The sequence below is a fragment of the Platalea leucorodia genome (assembly GCF_965183815.1).
Source record: "Platalea leucorodia genome assembly, chromosome: 9".
NCBI classification, from domain to species: Eukaryota; Metazoa; Chordata; class Aves; order Pelecaniformes; family Threskiornithidae; genus Platalea; species Platalea leucorodia.
Window position 1 is genome coordinate 49,002,037 of NC_138831.1, and position 18,354 is coordinate 49,020,390.

General features: G+C 48.1%; 1 protein-coding gene across 1 annotated transcript; it reads left to right on the top strand.

The window, feature by feature from the left end:
- The first annotated feature begins 881 nt into the window (after positions 1–881).
- On the top strand, positions 882–18,354 carry RAB11A (RAB11A, member RAS oncogene family). The gene is made up of 5 exons (XM_082322224.1): positions 882–1,042; positions 8,732–8,927; positions 9,884–10,077; positions 11,065–11,145; positions 18,138–18,354. Exons 1-5 carry the CDS (start codon positions 1,003–1,005, stop codon positions 18,275–18,277), a joined length of 651 nt encoding a protein of 216 aa, XP_082178350.1. The 5' UTR covers positions 882–1,002; the 3' UTR covers positions 18,278–18,354.

Here is an 18,354-nt window from a genome sequence, read left to right on the forward strand (position 1 = left end):
TGATAACACAGCCGCTGATTGCAGAGATGGCGATCCTGCTGCTGCTAACGGCAAGCTGGTGGAGAAAGAGCAGTTTTAAGGGCTTTAGTTTAATCATTTGGACGCAAGCGCTATTTTTATCCTCTTCTGTTTAGGTCTCAAGCCTGCACCAAGGGAAGCCGATGACAAAGCTGGTGTCTCCCATGGCACAGGGACGGGGCGGCAGGGAAGGGGCCCGCGCTCGCGGCCTCTTTGCACCTCCCGAGCTGAAAGAGCTCCTTGGCATCTCTGATGAGCTCCGTTGGCTTCGCACGCCGCTCTTGGCCCGGTGCGTGGGACGGATCCGTGAGACCTGGGGGCTTCCCGCCAAGCCGCCCCAAACCCTGCCATGGCTGTGGGCAGCTCCGGGTGGGAGCCATCGCCTGCCCACGCGGGCGGGAGCAGGGCACCCCGCGGGGGATCGGGCTGGTGGGCGCCAGCCGAGAGAAGAGGTGAGGTGTGGCTGCTGTGGAGGAGCCCCGGGGGAGCGGGGAGCACGTCGGGCCGTAACGGGCAGAGAAAGGCAAAAAAATAAGGAGAGGAAGAAAAGTACCAGGTTCCACCGAGATTTGAACTCGGATCGCTGGATTCAGAGTCCAGAGTGCTAACCATTACACCATGGAACCGCTCTGCCAACGCTTCGCCCGCCCGCCACTAGTGCCTTCCCCGCCGCTCCCGCCGCAGCCCGTCCCCGCGATCGCGGCCGTGGCCGCCGGGCGGGCGGCGCAGGGTGCCCGTGCGGGCTCCCCCGGCGGCCGCACCGCTCGCCCCGCCCCGGCCGCGGCGCCGTCCCTTTAAGGCCGGGGTGGGCGAGGCGGGTGGCTCTGCTCCGGAAGCAGTTTTGCGCCGCCCCGGAAGCACCGGTCCGTGGGCGGGCAGAGCGCGGAGGGCGGAAGCGCTGCGGCGGCTGCAGGGAGCGTCCGGCTGCCGCTCCCGCTCCCAGACCTCGGCCTCCGCCTCCGCCGCGCCTCGGCGCACCCCGCCATGGGCACCCGCGACGACGAGTACGACTACCTCTTCAAAGGTAACGGCGGCCCGCCTCGCCCCGCGGCAGCCGGCGGGGTCACCTTCCGGAGGGGCTCCCGGCCTTGGCGGGGGGAGCGGCCTCCTCCCGGCGCCACCCTCCCGGGGTGGGGGGGGCCGCTGCCCGCCGCCTCGGCCGGCCCCCGCCCCGCCGCCGCTTCCCTCGCAGCCGCGGGGACGGGGCCCGGGCCCGGGCCCACGGGCGGGTCCCGGTTGCCGGCTCGGAGCGGGGCGGGGCGGGGGTGGGGGGACTCCGGCCTTGCCGAGCCCCGCTCCGGTGTTTCTGGAGCCCGATCGCCGCGGGCGGGCGTCGCTGCCCGCTCCCGAGCGCTGCGGGCGCTGGTCGCGCCCTCACCCCAAAACGTCAAATTTGGGGTGGTTTCCGTAGCCGTGACCCGGCGTCTCCGCGCCTGGGTCCGCTCCGCGGGCTGAGGCGACGGGCAGCCCGCCGGGTGGCGAGCAGAGCTGGCCGGGGGGATGCCCCGGGTGGCGAGCAGAGCTGGCCGGGGGGATGCCCCGGGTGGCGAGGGCCGCGTCCTTCTCCAGCTGTTCAGCAGGGCTGCGAGTAAACGAGTTCGGTGCTCCGCGGTGGGAGATGATGCAGCTAATTTAATAAAGTATCGTATTATTTGCCGCCTTCTATATCCTGAGCCCTTCACGCGCGGTGAACGTAAGGGAAGGGCAGGAATCCCTTGTTTTCCAGGAGCGATGCCGCGCCAGCCAGCCCTACCGCAGCGAGCTGGGTTAAAACGTCGCAGGTCGTAGTGAAGTACTCAGTTTTCGCTCCCCGCCGAGTCAAAGACCAGCCTGCTGCAAAGGTTCATGAAGCGTGCTGTGAAACACCTACAGAAATGCTGAGGCTTTGGAGTTGGCTATCTAATTTCTTAAATTCTACTGCAAAATAAGCAAAGTATTGTGGAAAAAAATAGCTGCTTATTGCAATACGGTATTGTAAGTTTGAGTTTAGGATTTAGAGTATTGCTTGTTAGGTTGTGATGGTGAGAGATCCAGTGCTTGTCCTCATGAAAGTTAGGTAAAGGAAAACATCAGTGTTTTTCTTCTGTACCCTTAAGCTCCTGTAATAACTTTGAGGAATTGCATTTTTTTTTTTGTTGCCTGTTTTATCCAATTGCCATGTGGAAAGTGGCGTTATTTCTAACCATAAACCAGTCATCTATACTGCTATTAAAATAAAATTGAGAAGTATTGAGAGAGGCCTCTTCTCAGCTGGCAGCTTTGGCAAGGGCCTTGCTGACCACTAGTTTAATCGCGTCAGGCAATCTTATTTTAGGTGTTTATGTGTACAAGTTATCAAAATCATTGCATTACTTTTGCTTGTTCATACAATTCTGCCAGTGTGCTTATAATTAATGTTCTAGCTGTGAAGGCCTGGGGATATCGGTGATGCAGATTTTGCTGGGAGAGGTCCTGTCTTTTATTGGACCTGCTTCCTTATATAATTGGGAAATAATTAAGTTGGGATCCAGTTATATCGAGAAGTTCAAAGCTAGTTGAATTGATTGCCCCTCCTAAAGGTTTTTCTGTTTAGACTAGTTTATAGGAGCTGTCGGGAGCGCAGGGAATGCTGTGAAAATGGTGGTGTGAAGATGAGCGATTCAGGTTTTGCAAAGCTCGAGCAGACTGCAGGAAGTTGCTGCAATGTCACATAACTGGGATTAATGTGGCAGCTGAAATAACATAACAAATGCAGAGTACTACAAATAGTGGAAACTTTTGTAACTTCCCAAAGGTGAGGGTGGGTCTAAACAAGCTGTCACCGCTCCGGAATGATCTTGAAATTATTGCGAGTAGGTCTGTGAAATGAAGGTCTCCTTACCAGGCGCTGGTCAGAAAGGCAAGAGAGGGGTAAAAACTCTTGGAAGTGAGAACTCAGCGGGAACATTAAGCCGATGTTTGAATCTGAGACATGAGCCTCTTGGGAATTGAGGGGAAATGTAGGCAGGACGGGCATACCCATTTTGAAAGGGATATTGTAGAATTAAAAAGATGGAGAAGGGCATCAAAATAATCAGAGGAGAGACCTAATGGATTCGTATCCCTTATATTGGAGTGATGTACAGCTTTATGAAAATTAGAACAGTGAGTAATATAGGCAAAGTATCTACTCTTTGTCATCATTTCTCTGGATATCTGTGATGCAAGATAGGCGCAAACAAAAGGACATAAAGTCTCACAATGTGTATGCAAATTTTGGAGTGGTGCATTGCCATAAATACTGGAAATGGGTTTGAAAGACTGCACAAATTTATAGAGGAATAAAAATGTCTGTTGGGGCGTTTCGGTGTGATGGTTACAATGGCAAATCTGAAGGTATTGCTTGTTTGACGATGCAAGGGCTTGCTAGAACAAAGATTAGCCTGTTTGTTCTGTTACACATCATGTTTCTCAGACATCAGTTCTTGACAGTCAGCCTGGGTGTTGGTCTGCAAGGACACTTAATCCCGTAGGACAGTTCTTCTGGGTTTATGAACTTGAAGGGACGTGGCAGGTTGGTGGGACTGAGTTCAGAGTTTGACTTGGTTTAAAATAATTGGTGATACTCCCTAGTCTGGCTGTCTTTTACTGCTCTTGAGTTAAACTGTCACGCGTCTGTTTATGTGAGACCTCTGGTTTTGTCCCTTCAGCCACTGTCACGGTCGGGCTGACTGGGCCGGTGGGTGTAAGCTGAGCCTTACTCTGTTGCAGCACTTCAGCATGTGCTAAAGCCTAACCCTAACTTGTAAAAAGGCAATTTCTGGTAAATTCTTCTCCAGCTGCGCATGTCTTTGTATTCTTCCATACTTTTTGGGTTTAATTGAGAGCAGTGCCTACTGTTCCCAGCGCTGCACTTGAGGAAACGCAAGACCTGTGAAGTCCAGTTTGCAGGAATCTTGCTCTGATTTTAATGGGAGGAAAATATAATGGTGATATAAGGATATTACTTTATTACTTAATTAATTCACTCTGGCTTAAACGCAGGCACTTTTTACCGTTTTTGGTTAAAGTAATGTACTTGCAGTAGATGAGTAGTTATCAAAGTAATCCTCACTTGTAGAAGACGTCTTCTGTGTTTTCTGTGGACAAAGCTTGAGAGCATCTGGAACTCTGGATTTGGGGTCAGACTTCTCATTTCTGAACACGGACCTGACTTGCGGTGACATTCAGCTTATCATTAGGAAAAACTCCAGTTTCAGCTATCTGCTTCCTACTTTGCATCATGTTCATTTCTCCATCTTTGCCCTTTGGTATTGAGGAAATGCTCTGAAACTGAAGAAACTTGTTGGTTTGGGCTTTAGAAAACACATTTTTTTTTTCTTGTGTGTTTTGTTTAGAGAAATTTGTGGGGATACATGGTTGCACGACACCTACTGATTTCTACCATGGTAGCAATTGTAGAATTTCTATACCCTGCACCTTCACTGCATTAGATGTGGAGGCATTTTTGTGCTATAACAAACCTGCCGGCTTAGCCGTTGTACTACAGAGGCGTTTGGAGGCCCAGCTCTGCGTTACGTATTGTTCGTACAGGTAACGATCCACCCCTACCCCAAAGTGCCTTTGAGACGCCAGTTCTCTCTGTCACGGGAAATGGGTGAATAAAACAGGGGGGCACCGGTGAGGGGGGAGACTGATGTAAGAGGTGAGCGTGTTAGGTCTATCACCAGCTACCTACAAGGTGTAGGATCGGGTCATCTTATTCAGGTTTCCTTTAAACTCCAACTGAAGGGGGCAGGAAGAGGTGCCCATCAGCAGGTTCTTCTGGGGGCCGTGAAGATGTGTCCAGGCTCTTTATTTAGATGCCTCTTAATAGCAGAGCTCAATGCAGAGACAAGTGTTTTCCGACATTGTAATCCCTTAGTGCTGGTGTATTTGTTTTAAACTGTGGAATATGCAACTTGTGTAACAACTTTTACCGTAGACAATACAAGCTAGTGGTGCTGGACTTTGTTTTCAACCTGATTACATTGCCAATAACATAGGTCATGAGATGGTTGAAATTTTCAGAAAATACTTTAAGTTAGAGGTTTAACAGAAATAAAAATTGGGTGAGTGAGCTGGAATGTTGGTGAAAAATTAATAATCCTTTCTTGATGTAGTTCTCTAAATTGCTTTTCACGCAACTTAGGAAATTGAATTCTTATTTTGGTCTTCTACAGAAATAAAACTGGAATTACCCAATGAAATTTGTACAGGAGCGTGGACTTCATACTTTTTTTTTTTTTTTTTCCTTCCTCCCCTCTCCACCAAATGCTTGTTTTAAACCTTTGGGGTGGTTAATGCTGTAGATAGTCAAATGCATTGATGTAAAGCACATGGTTGCAAGTATTGCACTGGCACATCACTAAACCAGTACGGGTGACCTGCCTAGGAGTAGTCACCTGGGGCAGGGAGATCACTTTAATGACTTTCAGGATGTGCCAGTACAAATCTCCCTTGATTGCAAAGCTTTCTGAGGTGCTGCTCCTGTAAGGGAAGCGCTGGTCCAAAGAAGGTTATTGATGGAGGTTTTCAAGAATAGGTCTTGTGGCTGAACTTGCTTAAATGTTTCCTCTAGACGTTCCTCCTTCCAGTGCTGATGTAGTAAAGGAATTTGCTGATGATGCAAGCTGCGTGGTACAGGAGAAAGGCGGAGCGCAGCACTGGAGGGGCTGTGTGCTGATGCAGTCCTCCAGATGGAGTGGGATTCGGACTGTAAGGTTTGATGCCTGGGGACTCATAAATTTGGTAAAGTAAGAGCTTGCCAACTAAAAGATAGAACAATGAGGTCCGATCACAGGCAGACTGAGCTGTCAAGGTGATACGGTCAGGAAAAGATAATTCCAGCTCAAGGTATGCCTAGTAGAGATGGAAATATTAAAATCCCTGTATACATCACAGAGATCTCGCCTAGAATGATGCATGCAGTTGTTCTCACTGTGTGGAAAAGAAATTGAAAAACTCATAGGGAAGATGTTTGGGGAAATGGACGGTCTGTTTAGACTGAGAGGTTGGCTTATTTAGCTAGTAGAACAAAGCTGAGAGAAGATGCGGTTGCTTTCTGTAAATACCCCACCATAAACACCACTGGGAGAAGAAACTAATAAGCTAATGGACAATGCTGGCACATGAATACCACCATCAGCTGACCGCTAATTTCTCCAGAAAATTAGAAGGCAATTTCTAACCATTAGGAGTGAGTTTCTGGAATAAAAGCCCAATAAAAGTGCTTGTGCAGGAACAAATAGCTTTAACATGGAACTAGATAACGTCATTTCCGTCCCAGAAACTGTTTGCCTGGGCTAGTTAGAATGGGATTCGGCCATCCAGGGTCATTCATGCTGTATTTCTATGCTAAGAATATAATACGTGGGAACACTGTGTGGTATAAAATGGCAAAACAAGGTGGTTTGATAAGGAAAACAAAATTAATAATACAATCTGAGTGGCCGTTAAAGCTGTTTCAGTTCATAATACTTGCTCAGACTGGCAGAAATGCAGAAAACGTGAGGAGTCTTAGGTGCCTGCTGACATTGCAAGCTGTTCTTGTGTCCGTGTTCCAGAGGAGCTGCAATGGCCCAATTAAGTAGAGGAAATAGCCGACTTCAAGGAGGAAAGTCTAATATTTTCCCCTTTTAATTGGGACATATTAATCTGGTGCTGGAAAGCATTCCCAATGTGAGCAGCATGGGATTCAGATGAGGGAAGGAAAAAAACTTGGCAGAGGAATTAAAATGATCAGTCTGTTGTTAAATGACTTAAAGGTGTGCTTTGAAATGTGCACCGAACAACAAAAATATGTTTGAGGGGAATACTTAACAGGCATGTGATGCAACCTGTTAGGAAGAGGAAATTACGTGTGTAGATCGGTTTCCTTGGTTAGAGAAGTTTTGGCCGCTGCCAAAGCTAATGCTGGGCGACGGCAGGACTGAGGTGTGCGAAGGGAGGTGACAACTTTTGCCTCCTGGGAACTTGTCTGTGACAAGCAGGGAGCAGTGCTGACCTGGCACCTAGGAAAGCAGGATCCTGTTTGCGTTCGGCCCGCGTGCTTGCCACCTACCTGCGCTGGTGAGCTCCACAAACAAGTGGTTAACAGAGCCACTCTGTGCTTTATGCAGCTTCTCCAGCTTGGCCGGCCGTGTGCTGAGTCAGCTGGCAGAGGAAGCTGGAAAGATGTTTATTTTGATGAAGTGTTCTCCACAAGGCCACGTTTGAAGCTAGCATCTGCTGCAATTTTCATTTTACGGAGGATGTCTAAAAGGTGCTGCTCTGCCCTTACAGTCGGAGAAAACCCCATTTGTCAGAATTGTTTTGCGTTATTTAAGTAGAAGACGGTGTTCAGAGGGCTGCTGTGCGGTGCAGCAGCAGACGGGAGTATTTGCGCTGCTAGACTGAGACTCAGTGGGGGATTTCTCATGTGATTGAAGTGTGTTTGGTGGACTCATTCCTCTGTTGTACCACACAGAATCTCTAACGCTGTGTTGCAGTGTCTTAACTGTTAAATGATGCATCTTACTGAGCAAATATTTCTGTTTTTTCAAAACAAGCATAGCCACAACATTTTTTTTTTTTGGTCCCCTAAGCATGCACTCTTTTGCTTTGACTGGCCTTGACCCACTCCTGAACTTTAAGGTCATTAGCCATTCTTCTCAAGGATCTTGCTCATCCTCTTTCTTCTCCATTTCCTTCTGTTACCAGTTCAGTCCCTTACCTTCGTTAAGGGCACAAGATCATCCCGAGAGGCTCCCGCTGGCGTGGCGCTGGGGTGCGAATGTGTTTCATCCAGTGGCCTGCATCTTGGTAGTGAGTTTTAAGTTACGCTTAAACCTGTACCTGTCAGCTCAGCATTACAGGATATTGCAGCGAATCCTTGTGACGCTTTTCTTCCTGTCAGAATTGGACTTTAAACCTTCTGTCAATCTCTTGTCAAGCGTAGCTGAATCCTTCCAGTTAGTTTGCTTGGCACTGGTGCTGTGATGAGTCAAATTGAGCCGGGGAAGGGGGAGTGGATGGTGGCTCTAATTCTGAGGCCCACCAATACCCTGGCAGCATTTTAGAGCAGTTTCAGGCTCTGGCCTAAAGCGGCCTGGAGTCGCAGCAGCAGTGAGGGGCTGCAGAAGGGCAGAGTGCTGTGGCCCAGGTAATATTTTTAAGCTGTCCATCACGGCGATGGTGGTCTTGTGGTTTTTTTGAGGGTTTGGTTCTTTTTTCCATTCACAAATTTTTCTGCCCCAGTGGGGAACCTCTCTTCTGCAAAGGTATGAAGAGTGTAAAATGCAGGCAGAGTCTGCTGCCTGCCCTGTGTTTTGGAATTCTTCAGCAAAACAGATTTCAGTTGCATGCTGTGGGTTTTTTGTTTTGTTTTTTAGTTCTAGTGTTGTTACAAGGCTGTGAAATGCAGACGGTCCCTGACTTTTGCAGTGACAGCCATGTATCCTCCTCCTGGAGGAGGAATGTTCTTCCATGTTGGGCAAAGGAGACTGAAATGTAACAAGTAAAAGTCAAGTCTAACGTCTGTTCAAAATGCCGATGAATGTGGCAGCTCTGGTTCTCTAGAAATACAAACACGTGGACAGCAGACCCATGACAGGGTGGTGGTTTTGCCATTCTTTTCCTTCTTGCTTCATTCCGGAAAATAAACGTTTATTGCAGGTGATTGTCAATGTATTCTTTACATCTGGAATCTGATTCTTATGTCATTTTTGTCTTGTAGTTGTACTTATTGGAGACTCTGGAGTAGGCAAGAGTAACCTTCTGTCTCGATTCACTCGCAATGAGTTTAACTTGGAAAGCAAAAGCACCATCGGAGTAGAGTTTGCAACAAGAAGCATTCAAGTTGATGGGAAGACAATAAAGGCTCAGATATGGGACACAGCAGGGCAGGAGCGATACCGAGCTATAACATCAGCGTAAGTGATAGCTTGTATGGCTGAAGAGAAACTTTTGCTGAGGAGGGTAATTTTGGGCCCTTCCAGTTCCTCAGAAACTGTAAACAGGGTTTTGTTTTTTTTAATTTTATCATGTAATATCCACAACCTGTGGGGGAGGGAAGCTTAAGTATTATTCAGTCCAGAAACGCTATAGTGCATCCCTGCACAAACTGATTTGCTTCTCGGTGCCCTCATGTAACTGGAGGCATTTCAAGTCTAGAATGCAGGAGTTTTGAGAGACTCATTTCAGTGCACGTGATTGATAAAGTAATATCAGTGTTCATGGAGGTTTTATGAGTGGTAACCTGAGAGCAGAAACCCTCCTGTAGCAGTAAGGAAAGACTGCTCGCTTTGCTTGCTTGTTTGGGAAGACAATAGCATAGCAAAAGCTGGCTGTAAGTAAAGCTGGAGGCAATTGCCGGGTGGGGGAACACAGCCTGTTTCTTTCTGAATGCGTTGCTGTGTCTCTCTCTGGTCTGAAAGGAAACCAGCTGTGACCTTTTGTAAAGGGAATAGATCAGGTTGACGTTTTTATGATCCAGTGAGTCATTCTAAAGTCTCTTTATCACTATGGGCTGCGCCCATACTGCACCCACAGTGATGGGTGGGGGAGCCTTTTCAGGAGTGGATCAGAGGTTGAAGGTGACAGTAGCTCCCCACAGATTCCAGAGCTTCATTTTTGGGCTGCAGGGTTCTCCCCACAAGCATGGGGCTTGGCTTGCTCCCTAGACTGAGCTGTCCTGGCTGCTCTGGTGGTCCTGTGGCATAACCCTAGTCAGTCTGGATGCTCTGCTTCAAGTCCCACATTGCCTGCTTCTGGATATTTTTTTGTATAGCTGTCTTAGTAATAGCCGTTTCCCATTATCGCCCAGTAACGTGTCGCTTTTAATCACAATGTTTCTTGCTGCTTCTCTAACACGTCTCTTCCCCCACAGGTACTATCGCGGAGCTGTAGGGGCATTATTGGTGTATGACATTGCTAAGCACCTTACTTACGAGAATGTAGAGCGATGGTTGAAAGAGCTGCGAGACCATGCTGACAGCAATATTGTAATCATGCTTGTGGGAAACAAGAGTGACTTGCGCCACCTGAGAGCAGTCCCTACAGATGAGGCCAGAGCTTTTGCAGGTTGGTGACCTCAAAATAATTTCCTAGTGCTAACTGTCCGGGGATCTGCCTACCTGGTCTTAGATACGCTGGTAGGAGGAAACAGAGTGCTGCTGGCAGTGTTCTTCAGTGTCACATGCTGGTGTTTGCCTCTTTTTAATTCAGTCAAAAAGGAAGCCTTGTAGAACATGCACGCTGATGCGGTTTCAAGAATCAGCCAGAGGCACTTGAAGATTTTTAAACCAGATTTATTCTCTTGCCTAGGCGTTGCTTTTCTCACAGAAAGTGTGCCTATGGCTTTAGGTTTGTGTTTCTTGCGTGGTGGTAGCTTTGCACCTGTATATTGCCGCCTTTGTACCAACTGATCTGGAGCCCTACGCAGATGCCTGTGGCTGAACAGGCTTCCAGTAAATGGGCTTTCTGACTCTTTGTTACATAATTAAGATCTGTGAAAAATAATTCCGGTTTCTGTAAATCTTGCCTTGTTTTAGGCCAAATGTCTTTCATCCTGGAGTATAGCTGGGTTTCTTACATTAAGGCTTGCTGTAGCTGCATTTGCAGAGTTTATGGCTAGTGAGGATCCCTGCCTGCAGGTGGAGGACTGTCACCCCCCGATAGGGCTGGCCCTGTTAAACAAGCTGCAATGACAGACCAGCAGGTGGGAGGTGGAGAAACTTGATGAGGTTAAAGAAAATCCAGGAAGCTTCCGCACACGGTTCTTGAAAGTGCAACAAATTCTCAGTTTCAGTGATGCAGGAAGATGTGCCTCAAAGTGACGCAGCGCTGGACTGATCCCTGTGCTTGAGGATGAGTGTAAATTCTAATGTTGGTGTTGGGCGGTGTTGCTTTCAGATCACGTAAGGGGGGGGAAAAACCCACGACTTTTCATACTTGATACCCGTGCGTCTCATCAGGAGCACCACAGATATAATCTGCTACAGAAGTTCTTCCAGATGGGAAGCTGCTGTGTGCTGTACCCCTCTAATTATAGTATTTCTGTCCACACAGAGAAGAATGGTTTGTCATTTATCGAGACGTCTGCTTTAGACTCTACAAATGTGGAAGCAGCTTTCCAGACTATTCTGACAGGTGAGTCATCTAGTGCTTTGTGTTTCGAGGGGGAAGGGCAGAAGGCTGCTCAGATATGATGCAAATAGGCATTTCTTTGCCTATAAAGTGTTTAAAATTTTGCTATTGAATCATTCTTCACAGCCATAAGGTTTGGAGTCCAGTTTCGAAGTGTCCCACTTGAAAGGCCAGCCTTGGAATGAATCCTTGTTCACTTTGATCTGCCCCGTGTTTCTAGTCAGCCTAGTTTATGTTTCAGTTTCCTATTTGTGTATGATATGGGAGTGTCCACAGGAGAGAATTGTCTCATGCAAGCATCAAGTTAAAACAGCCATTGTTTATCAGAGGAGAAGGCAATCTACTTTGTTTCCATCTTTAATGGTAACCGTAGCAGTTGCCAAGGGAAAAGGGATGAAAGAGTAGAGATCCGTCCTTTGAACAACACCGGTAGCCTGAGCCGTGGTGACTCCTGAGCTGCGGGGCAGTCGCTGTCAGTGCATTTAAGAGTCCTGGCTGGACTTTTGGCCTCTGTAACATGTGACGGCAGCGAGTGCTGTATTTTTTTATGCTCTGTGGATAAAGTACTTCCTTCTTGTCTAAACGCTTTTTTTGATAGGCAAAACTTGTTAAGAGTCCGAGACATTCAACTACAACTACGTGGGGGACCTTAACTTAACCATGGCTTATAAAGGATAGGGTAGGAATTCACAAATTGGTGTGGAAATCGCTAGCTGTCGTGGGACTTTTGTATTGCTGTGTACCCCGTCAGCTGTAGCCAGGGCATGGTGGGACAACAGTGGCGTGTGTGTGGTTTTTGAGCTTTTGTCATTCCCAGCTTTGGCACACGCCTCTGCAAATCTCTAGTCTGGGTCTTCAAAAGGTCTGAGAGACTCCTGTATTTTGCCATGTCTCTCTGTTCTGGGCGCACCAGGGAGCGCCTCTGTGTTCTCAGAGTGCCTCCAACGTGTTTCCCAGTTGCAAATTTAAGCTCCCTCCATCCCAGTGTAGCATGTGCCAGGCTACGTGATCGGCCTGGTATCAGCAGCGGCCCCACTTCTAAACTGTGTGTCTCTATTCATCAGATCTCATTGCTGTGACATTGGCACCTACTTAGTTTTGAATTTTTTTTCTCTTTGCCAGCTAATTTATACATTCTTTTAAAAACCCACCGAAAATGACTTGTTAGCCATGCTGGAACATGCAGGTGAGGATGCAGCTAGGAAGTTATTTACTGTAATAAAAGTATAAATTCTTTAGCATTTTCTTCAGTTGTTTGAAATGCTTTATGAGCACCCAAGCAGCGGAGAGAGTTGTTGGGCTGCTGGAGTATTATCTGCCTGTATCCATCTGTTTCTTGTCTTATCCGTAGTTGGAAGAGGCCTCCGATAGGTTCTGGTTCTGTTGTGTTTTTTCCAGTGGGTTCCTAAGCAGTAGTGCTCCTGGCCATATACTAGCAAAAAAGCGTGTCCGTGTTAGATGAATAAACAGCGCATAGGGATGCTTGTCATCTCGCTGCTTCATGCAATGCTGGGACTAGAACTTGAGTTCGTTTCCTCTTCAGCCAAACCACGTGGTTCCCTTTTAACTTCAGTGTAGTCATTTGGTTGTAATTCGACCTTGCACAATTTTAAAAAAAAGAAAAAAGAGGGAAGTTGTGTTAGCTTACACATTTACTCCCTACATGACTAACTACTAATGCCGTCTGAGGGCGGATGGCTAAGGAGTGGCTGAACGCGATGCTATCTGGGATGGCTGCTGCATTCTTCACCTACCTAAAGGAAGTCCTGTCAAAAATGCTCACGAATTTGGGCATGGATTTTTTAGAGAGAAGAGACATTTTTATTGCTTACCTGTAACTGCTAAAACCTGAAACTCCTTCCTTTCTGCATGCGTCCTTTGTAGCGCCTCTCCTCTCTGGAGCATCTAGACTGAACTTTGAGGTCAGATTCTGGCCGAATGTGCTGTGTGTGATGTGGAACAGCCTTGCTGCCTGCGCTTTCTGTTTTCAGAGGGGATCAGGGCTCTCAGATGAAGGGTAGTTAATTCACTTTCATACTCGTTCAGCACCAGCACTAATAAAACAGGACTGGAAATACATCAGACATTGTTTATCCCCTCCCAAGGTGGCTGTCAGGCTGTCATAGCCAATATAAACTGGTCACCTAATTGCCCCCATCTCCTGTGGGGCCCTTCTGGTCTCTAACAGTGACGGCTGAAGAGGTGGGAAGTTTGCTGCATGCCCTGGGCTGCTGCCGTACTTCCACAGAGCTGTGTGACACTCGGGATACACTGCCACTGCTGTGGGGAAGCAGTTCACCTCTGGGCACAGGCAAGGCTGTTTCTTTATCTCTCCTCACATGCTTTAAACAGTACCTTTTATTCCAGAAGTTATTTTGGATTCTCATTTGCAGAGGCTTGACTTTTTTCTAGTTTAATTTTCCTGTAGGGGAGAGCAGTCTGTAACGGGAGAACACGCGATTAAAACTTGCCCTCGGTGGACTCTGGCAGACTGTTGAGGCTGTTGCTTTTCCACAAACATCAATGTTCCCTGCATGCTGCTCTGACAGTGTTTTGGGTAAAGAGCTCTTGGGTATGCGGGCAGGATCCTTGTTCAGGAGGGACTGGTTCAACTGTGCTGGAAGAAACACTTCTGCTGATTAGTGGGCATGTGGCTCGCTCCAGACAGGAGCTCCTGTTTCAGGGAGATAAAGACGAAGTAAATAATGCATTAGCAGCAGGTTGGCTCCATCTCGGCTGTGACTGGCATGCTAAGGACGAATGTTCTGCCAATAAACTTCTCGATAACACTTCACAGCTGGCTTTTTCTGTTAATGATTTGCTTTGAAGGAAAGAGGGGAGCAGTCATCTGAGGAATGTGGTTTTCGGAGTGACCCTGCAGAATCATGGATAGTCTGTATTTGGCAAGGCTGCCTCCAAGCGTAATGCCTGTGGGTGGAATGCTCACTGTCCTTTGAAGAAGGAAGCTGGTAAAGCCAGCAGGCTTTGCCACGGGCTGCGAGCGGAGGTGGCTGACAGAAGAAGGGGCAGGGCATGCTGCTGCACCAGCTCTGCTAGTATTTGCAGTGCTGGGAATTGCACCGCAGAGACGTCCCAGGCTGCTCCCGATGCTTTTCACACAGCTGCTCAGCTCTCTCCTGAACAGGGTGTCGCGACTAAGGTCTGTAGCAAACTGCTTCCTTTTCCAGCCCTACTGAAGCTGGTCCGTTTGGGACAGTGTTGGAAACTTGGACGAGTACTTCCCTTGGAGGTGTAGCAGGGTCTGTGTTAAGCTTTTCCACACCCAGATTCTCAGATTAAGCCACTTTGAATACATGGCTTTGGGCGTGGAAAATATGAATCCATTATGCTGAGCACAGCCTAAGTGAGTATGTGATCTGCTGTTGTTAGAGGTGGAAGAAGGGGGAGAAAGCTTTTCTTTCCTCTCCTCATGCTGTAGAGGACTTTTTGAGGGGGTATGTCTTACATCTAGTGGGCTTCCTGCCCTGCTGCGGGTACCAGATGAGGTTTTGGGGACCTTTTCCTTCTGTGGCTTAGAATGACGGTCCCTATCCAGATTCTTCTGTTGCAAGATGTCTAGACTTCAAGGGCTGATCGTTGTGAACACAAAGCTGCTTTGTATCATCTGGCAAATAGGAGAGACTGGTTTTATAATCCTGTCCACTCTGAGCATTCACAGCAGGATAAAGCATCCTTAAAGTAAACTGGAGTCTGCCTCCCTTCCCTGCCCTGCTCTGTGCCCTCTCTGTTCCCGTACTGCGTTCTGCTGCGGTTTCATCTCTAAGGAATCTCATCTCCAAGGAAACAACATCACAGAGCATTAACGTAAAAAAATTCTAGTGATTTCCTCTTTTGTTAGCTCTGTACACCTGAAAATGAATGAAACGCTAGTGCAGGCTGAGCAGACGAGGGCCGGACAAGCTCCTCCTAGGCAGCAGTGTCACTTTTTCCCAGCACTCTTACAGTGCAAGGCCTGTCTCACACAGTTACCAATTATGCAGCGAGGCATTCTGCTGAATGGGCTCTTAATAAGGTCTCATTCAGTTACTGAGCAGAGCATAAAGTGTAGTGTCTTCATTACAAAGCGCATGTCTTCATTAGCCTGGCATTCCTTGGTGCAGAGCGGTTTCAGTGTAGGCTTTGCCGCTGGGCATTTTGCCTCGGTGGGAGCATGTTTAAGCTGTTCCCACCTCCCCTTGCACACCAGCACAGCTGTGTGTGGTGCAAGAGTGTGCAGCTGATCCAGCGGCAGGCAGGATTTAGCCATTTAGGCTTTCATCTAGCGCAGTACGCTGTGCCGGCACAAAGGTTTGCACTGCAGAGGAGGGAGAAGCGACAGCGAGCAACAAACTTGGGGCTGCTGCAAGTTGATTCAAGCAGCGCAGCTGCTAAATGTCCTTGCAGCGTTGCTGGGGAGGCCGTGGAAGTGGGGATCGTGGCATGTTCCCAGGGTCAGAAAGGACAGACCCTTTATCAGCAGAGAAATCAATGCTGTTAAGATCGTTTTTAAGGCTTCAAGGCTTACTGAAGATCTTTGCTCTAAGATGAGGGTGTTATTCAGAGGGCACCCTGTTGTGAGCCCTTGCTTAGGGGGTGGAGGAAGCGTGTCACAGCCCGTGTTGGGGACTTGCATGAATTTGTTCAGAAAGTTCTTTGGAAAACTGAGAATTGCTGCTGCCGAAGGTGCTACTAGAGACTTTCCAGTAATGAAGGTGGCAAGAGCCACCTTCTGTTGAATAGGAAGGGGCAGCGTTCAGCACTTGGAGGCAAACTGGCTGGCTGCCCTGAGCTGGGGCAGGGTAGTGGAGCAGAAAACTTGCCCTGGAGAATGCAGAGCAGATCTCTCCCCGCCGCGCTCCTCCCACCTCTGCGCACAGGCGCCCTGCTGAACGCGGAGCGGCCTGCCGCAGGGCCAGGCTGATCTTCATTGCAAATTCCCACACAGGGTTGCAGGTGGCTTTAAAGATCTGATTTCATGGGATTCACTTAGCTTGTGAAGTTGTTTATGTGTAAGACTGTCGGAAAGAAGAGAGAACTCGAGAAAGGGTGAAATCAGAAAATCCTTTTATGTGTGCAGCTCTTGTTTGTTTGCCTCAGTAAGTTGATCTGTAACTGAATGCCTATGTAAAATCCATTTTTCTAAACAGTTTATCCCTACCTGAGTCTGAGCTGTCAGTTTGGAGGCCCAACAGGCGGATTCTTTTGAAGCGCCGCTTGCAGAGATTGATGTCCCTTGTACAGTCCATAGGTACAGCACGGTATCTGCCTGAGAGATTTTTATTTTGCCAGCAGTCCCGTGTGTGCGTGCGTGCAGCCCTGCTCTTACTCTTCCTGGGGGGCGCTTGGCCTCTGTTTGTGTTGGCAGCCTGAGTCAGTGCAGGCTCGTTGCATCAAGGGCAAGGTTTTCAAGCCTTGTTTGTCAGGGGCCCTTTTTAGCTCCCCAATGCCATCTCTCCCTGTTGTCGTAAAAGCAGGCGCTTCGCTGCGTGATCAGCCCTTGGCAGCAAAGAGGACCTCTCTGCACAAGGTTGCTCGATTCCCAGTACTGAAATGATGTCAGGACGTGCACAAAGCAGCAGCTCATTAAAATTCTGAGCAAAGGCTACTCACTAGTGACAAATTTCTGGTGCAGAAGACGTGTCTTGGTTTGGGGTCAGGCGAGGTGTGTGTTTGGACAGTCGTTCTCCAGCTGATAAGAGACTTCAGACCTCCAAAAGCACTTGGACCTTCGCTTTGTTTCGCCAGAGTTGCCTGCGAGCTGCGCTCTTCCCCGCTTTGCTCTGCAGGAGTGAAGTGCAGAAGCCCTCGCCCTTGCCTCCTGCGGCCTGGGGTTATCGGAAACCTTGGGGCAGGGCCGCGAGCAGGAGCCTGCAGACTGGGCGTGGGCATCAGCTGCCTTCTCGGGGGCTCTGCTGCTTGGCAGTGCTGTGGATTTGTTGCCAGCATGCTTTGCTGTTGTGCAGAGTAGATGCGACGTTGTCATTTCAGGGTCGGCTTTTTGCTGGTGCTGAAAGACTTTTAAACTTTTTGTTAAACTGAGGTTTAGCAAGCTTTTTTTTTTTTTTTTAAACTTTAATGGTTTAAAACTCAAATTTGCAAGTGGGTTCCCCATGTGCTATTTTTGGTAGCCTTTATTTCCTTTCTGGAGGTGAAGTGCTACACATGCCGTACTCTTTCTTCTGTGCAGCTGAAATAAGTGCTTTTGTAGCTACTCTGGGTTTATGTACAGCACATGCCATCGGCCACTAACAAATCCCAGGAAACTGGGCAAGGTTTTTGGGGCAGGTGCGCGGCGTTCCCACTTGGCAGCCTGCTGGGAAAGGCACAGTTTAACCCATGTTCTCCAATTTATGCTGGAATTTCTTTGCCTGGAGTCCATATTTCTTCTCCGTAGTTCTGCAGTTTAGCTGCACTAACACAGTGACTTGTAAAGGGCTTGTGTTCTGCTGAAGGGGCCAGGTCTCCTCTTTTGGGCCCCAATCAACCTTTTCTGGAGACTTAAAACCGCTTGGGTGACAGACAGGCTATTGTACGTGACAGGCATGCTGAGAGAGAAGACACTGCCCGTGCAGTCCTATCGGAGAGAAATGCTGAGTGGTGCTTTTTAATTCTGCCATTGTCTGCAGATACGTCGGCAAACATGCGGCCACTGTCCCCAGAGCCGCAGGACCCATCAGAAGGAATTGATGGCATATGTAGTTTCTGATGCCCAGCAAAAAAATCGGTGAATTCTGTCTATTTACTAACTCTTATCTCAAGGGGAGTAAAACAGTTGTTAATAATTAATTTCTTTTTGCAAAAATATAAATATTTCATTTTCTGAGTATAGAAGGCGCCACAACTGAACTTCTTGTGAACACTTCTGTGCATTACCTATATATTTCCAAAACTATGGGAAATCTTCCTCTATTTTATGCCCGGTTTCCCTGAGACGTAACTTTCTGATGGTGTATTGCTGGTGTACGCGTAATGACTAGCTCTTTCTCATCTTCCAGAGATCTATCGTATCGTTTCCCAGAAGCAAATGTCCGACAGACGTGAAAACGATATGTCTCCAAGCAACAACGTGGTTCCCATTCACGTCCCTCCGACCACTGAAAACAAACCAAAGATGCAGTGCTGTCAGAATATATAAATTGTTCATTCTTTCCTAAAAGGCTGTGTATATTCCCCAGGTCCAAGATTTAAATATATTTGTAATTCTTGTGGTTA

Excerpts from the sequence above, each read along its gene's own strand:
- RAB11A (XM_082322224.1), top strand. The coding sequence starts at position 1,003 with ATGGGCACCCGCGACGACGAGTACGACTACCTCTTCAAAG. Across the intron at positions 1,043-8,731 it reads GTACGACTACCTCTTCAAAG|TTGTACTTATTGGAGACTCT; the intron begins GTAACGGCGGCC and ends TTTGTCTTGTAG. Across the intron at positions 10,078-11,064 it reads TGAGGCCAGAGCTTTTGCAG|AGAAGAATGGTTTGTCATTT; the intron begins GTTGGTGACCTC and ends CTGTCCACACAG.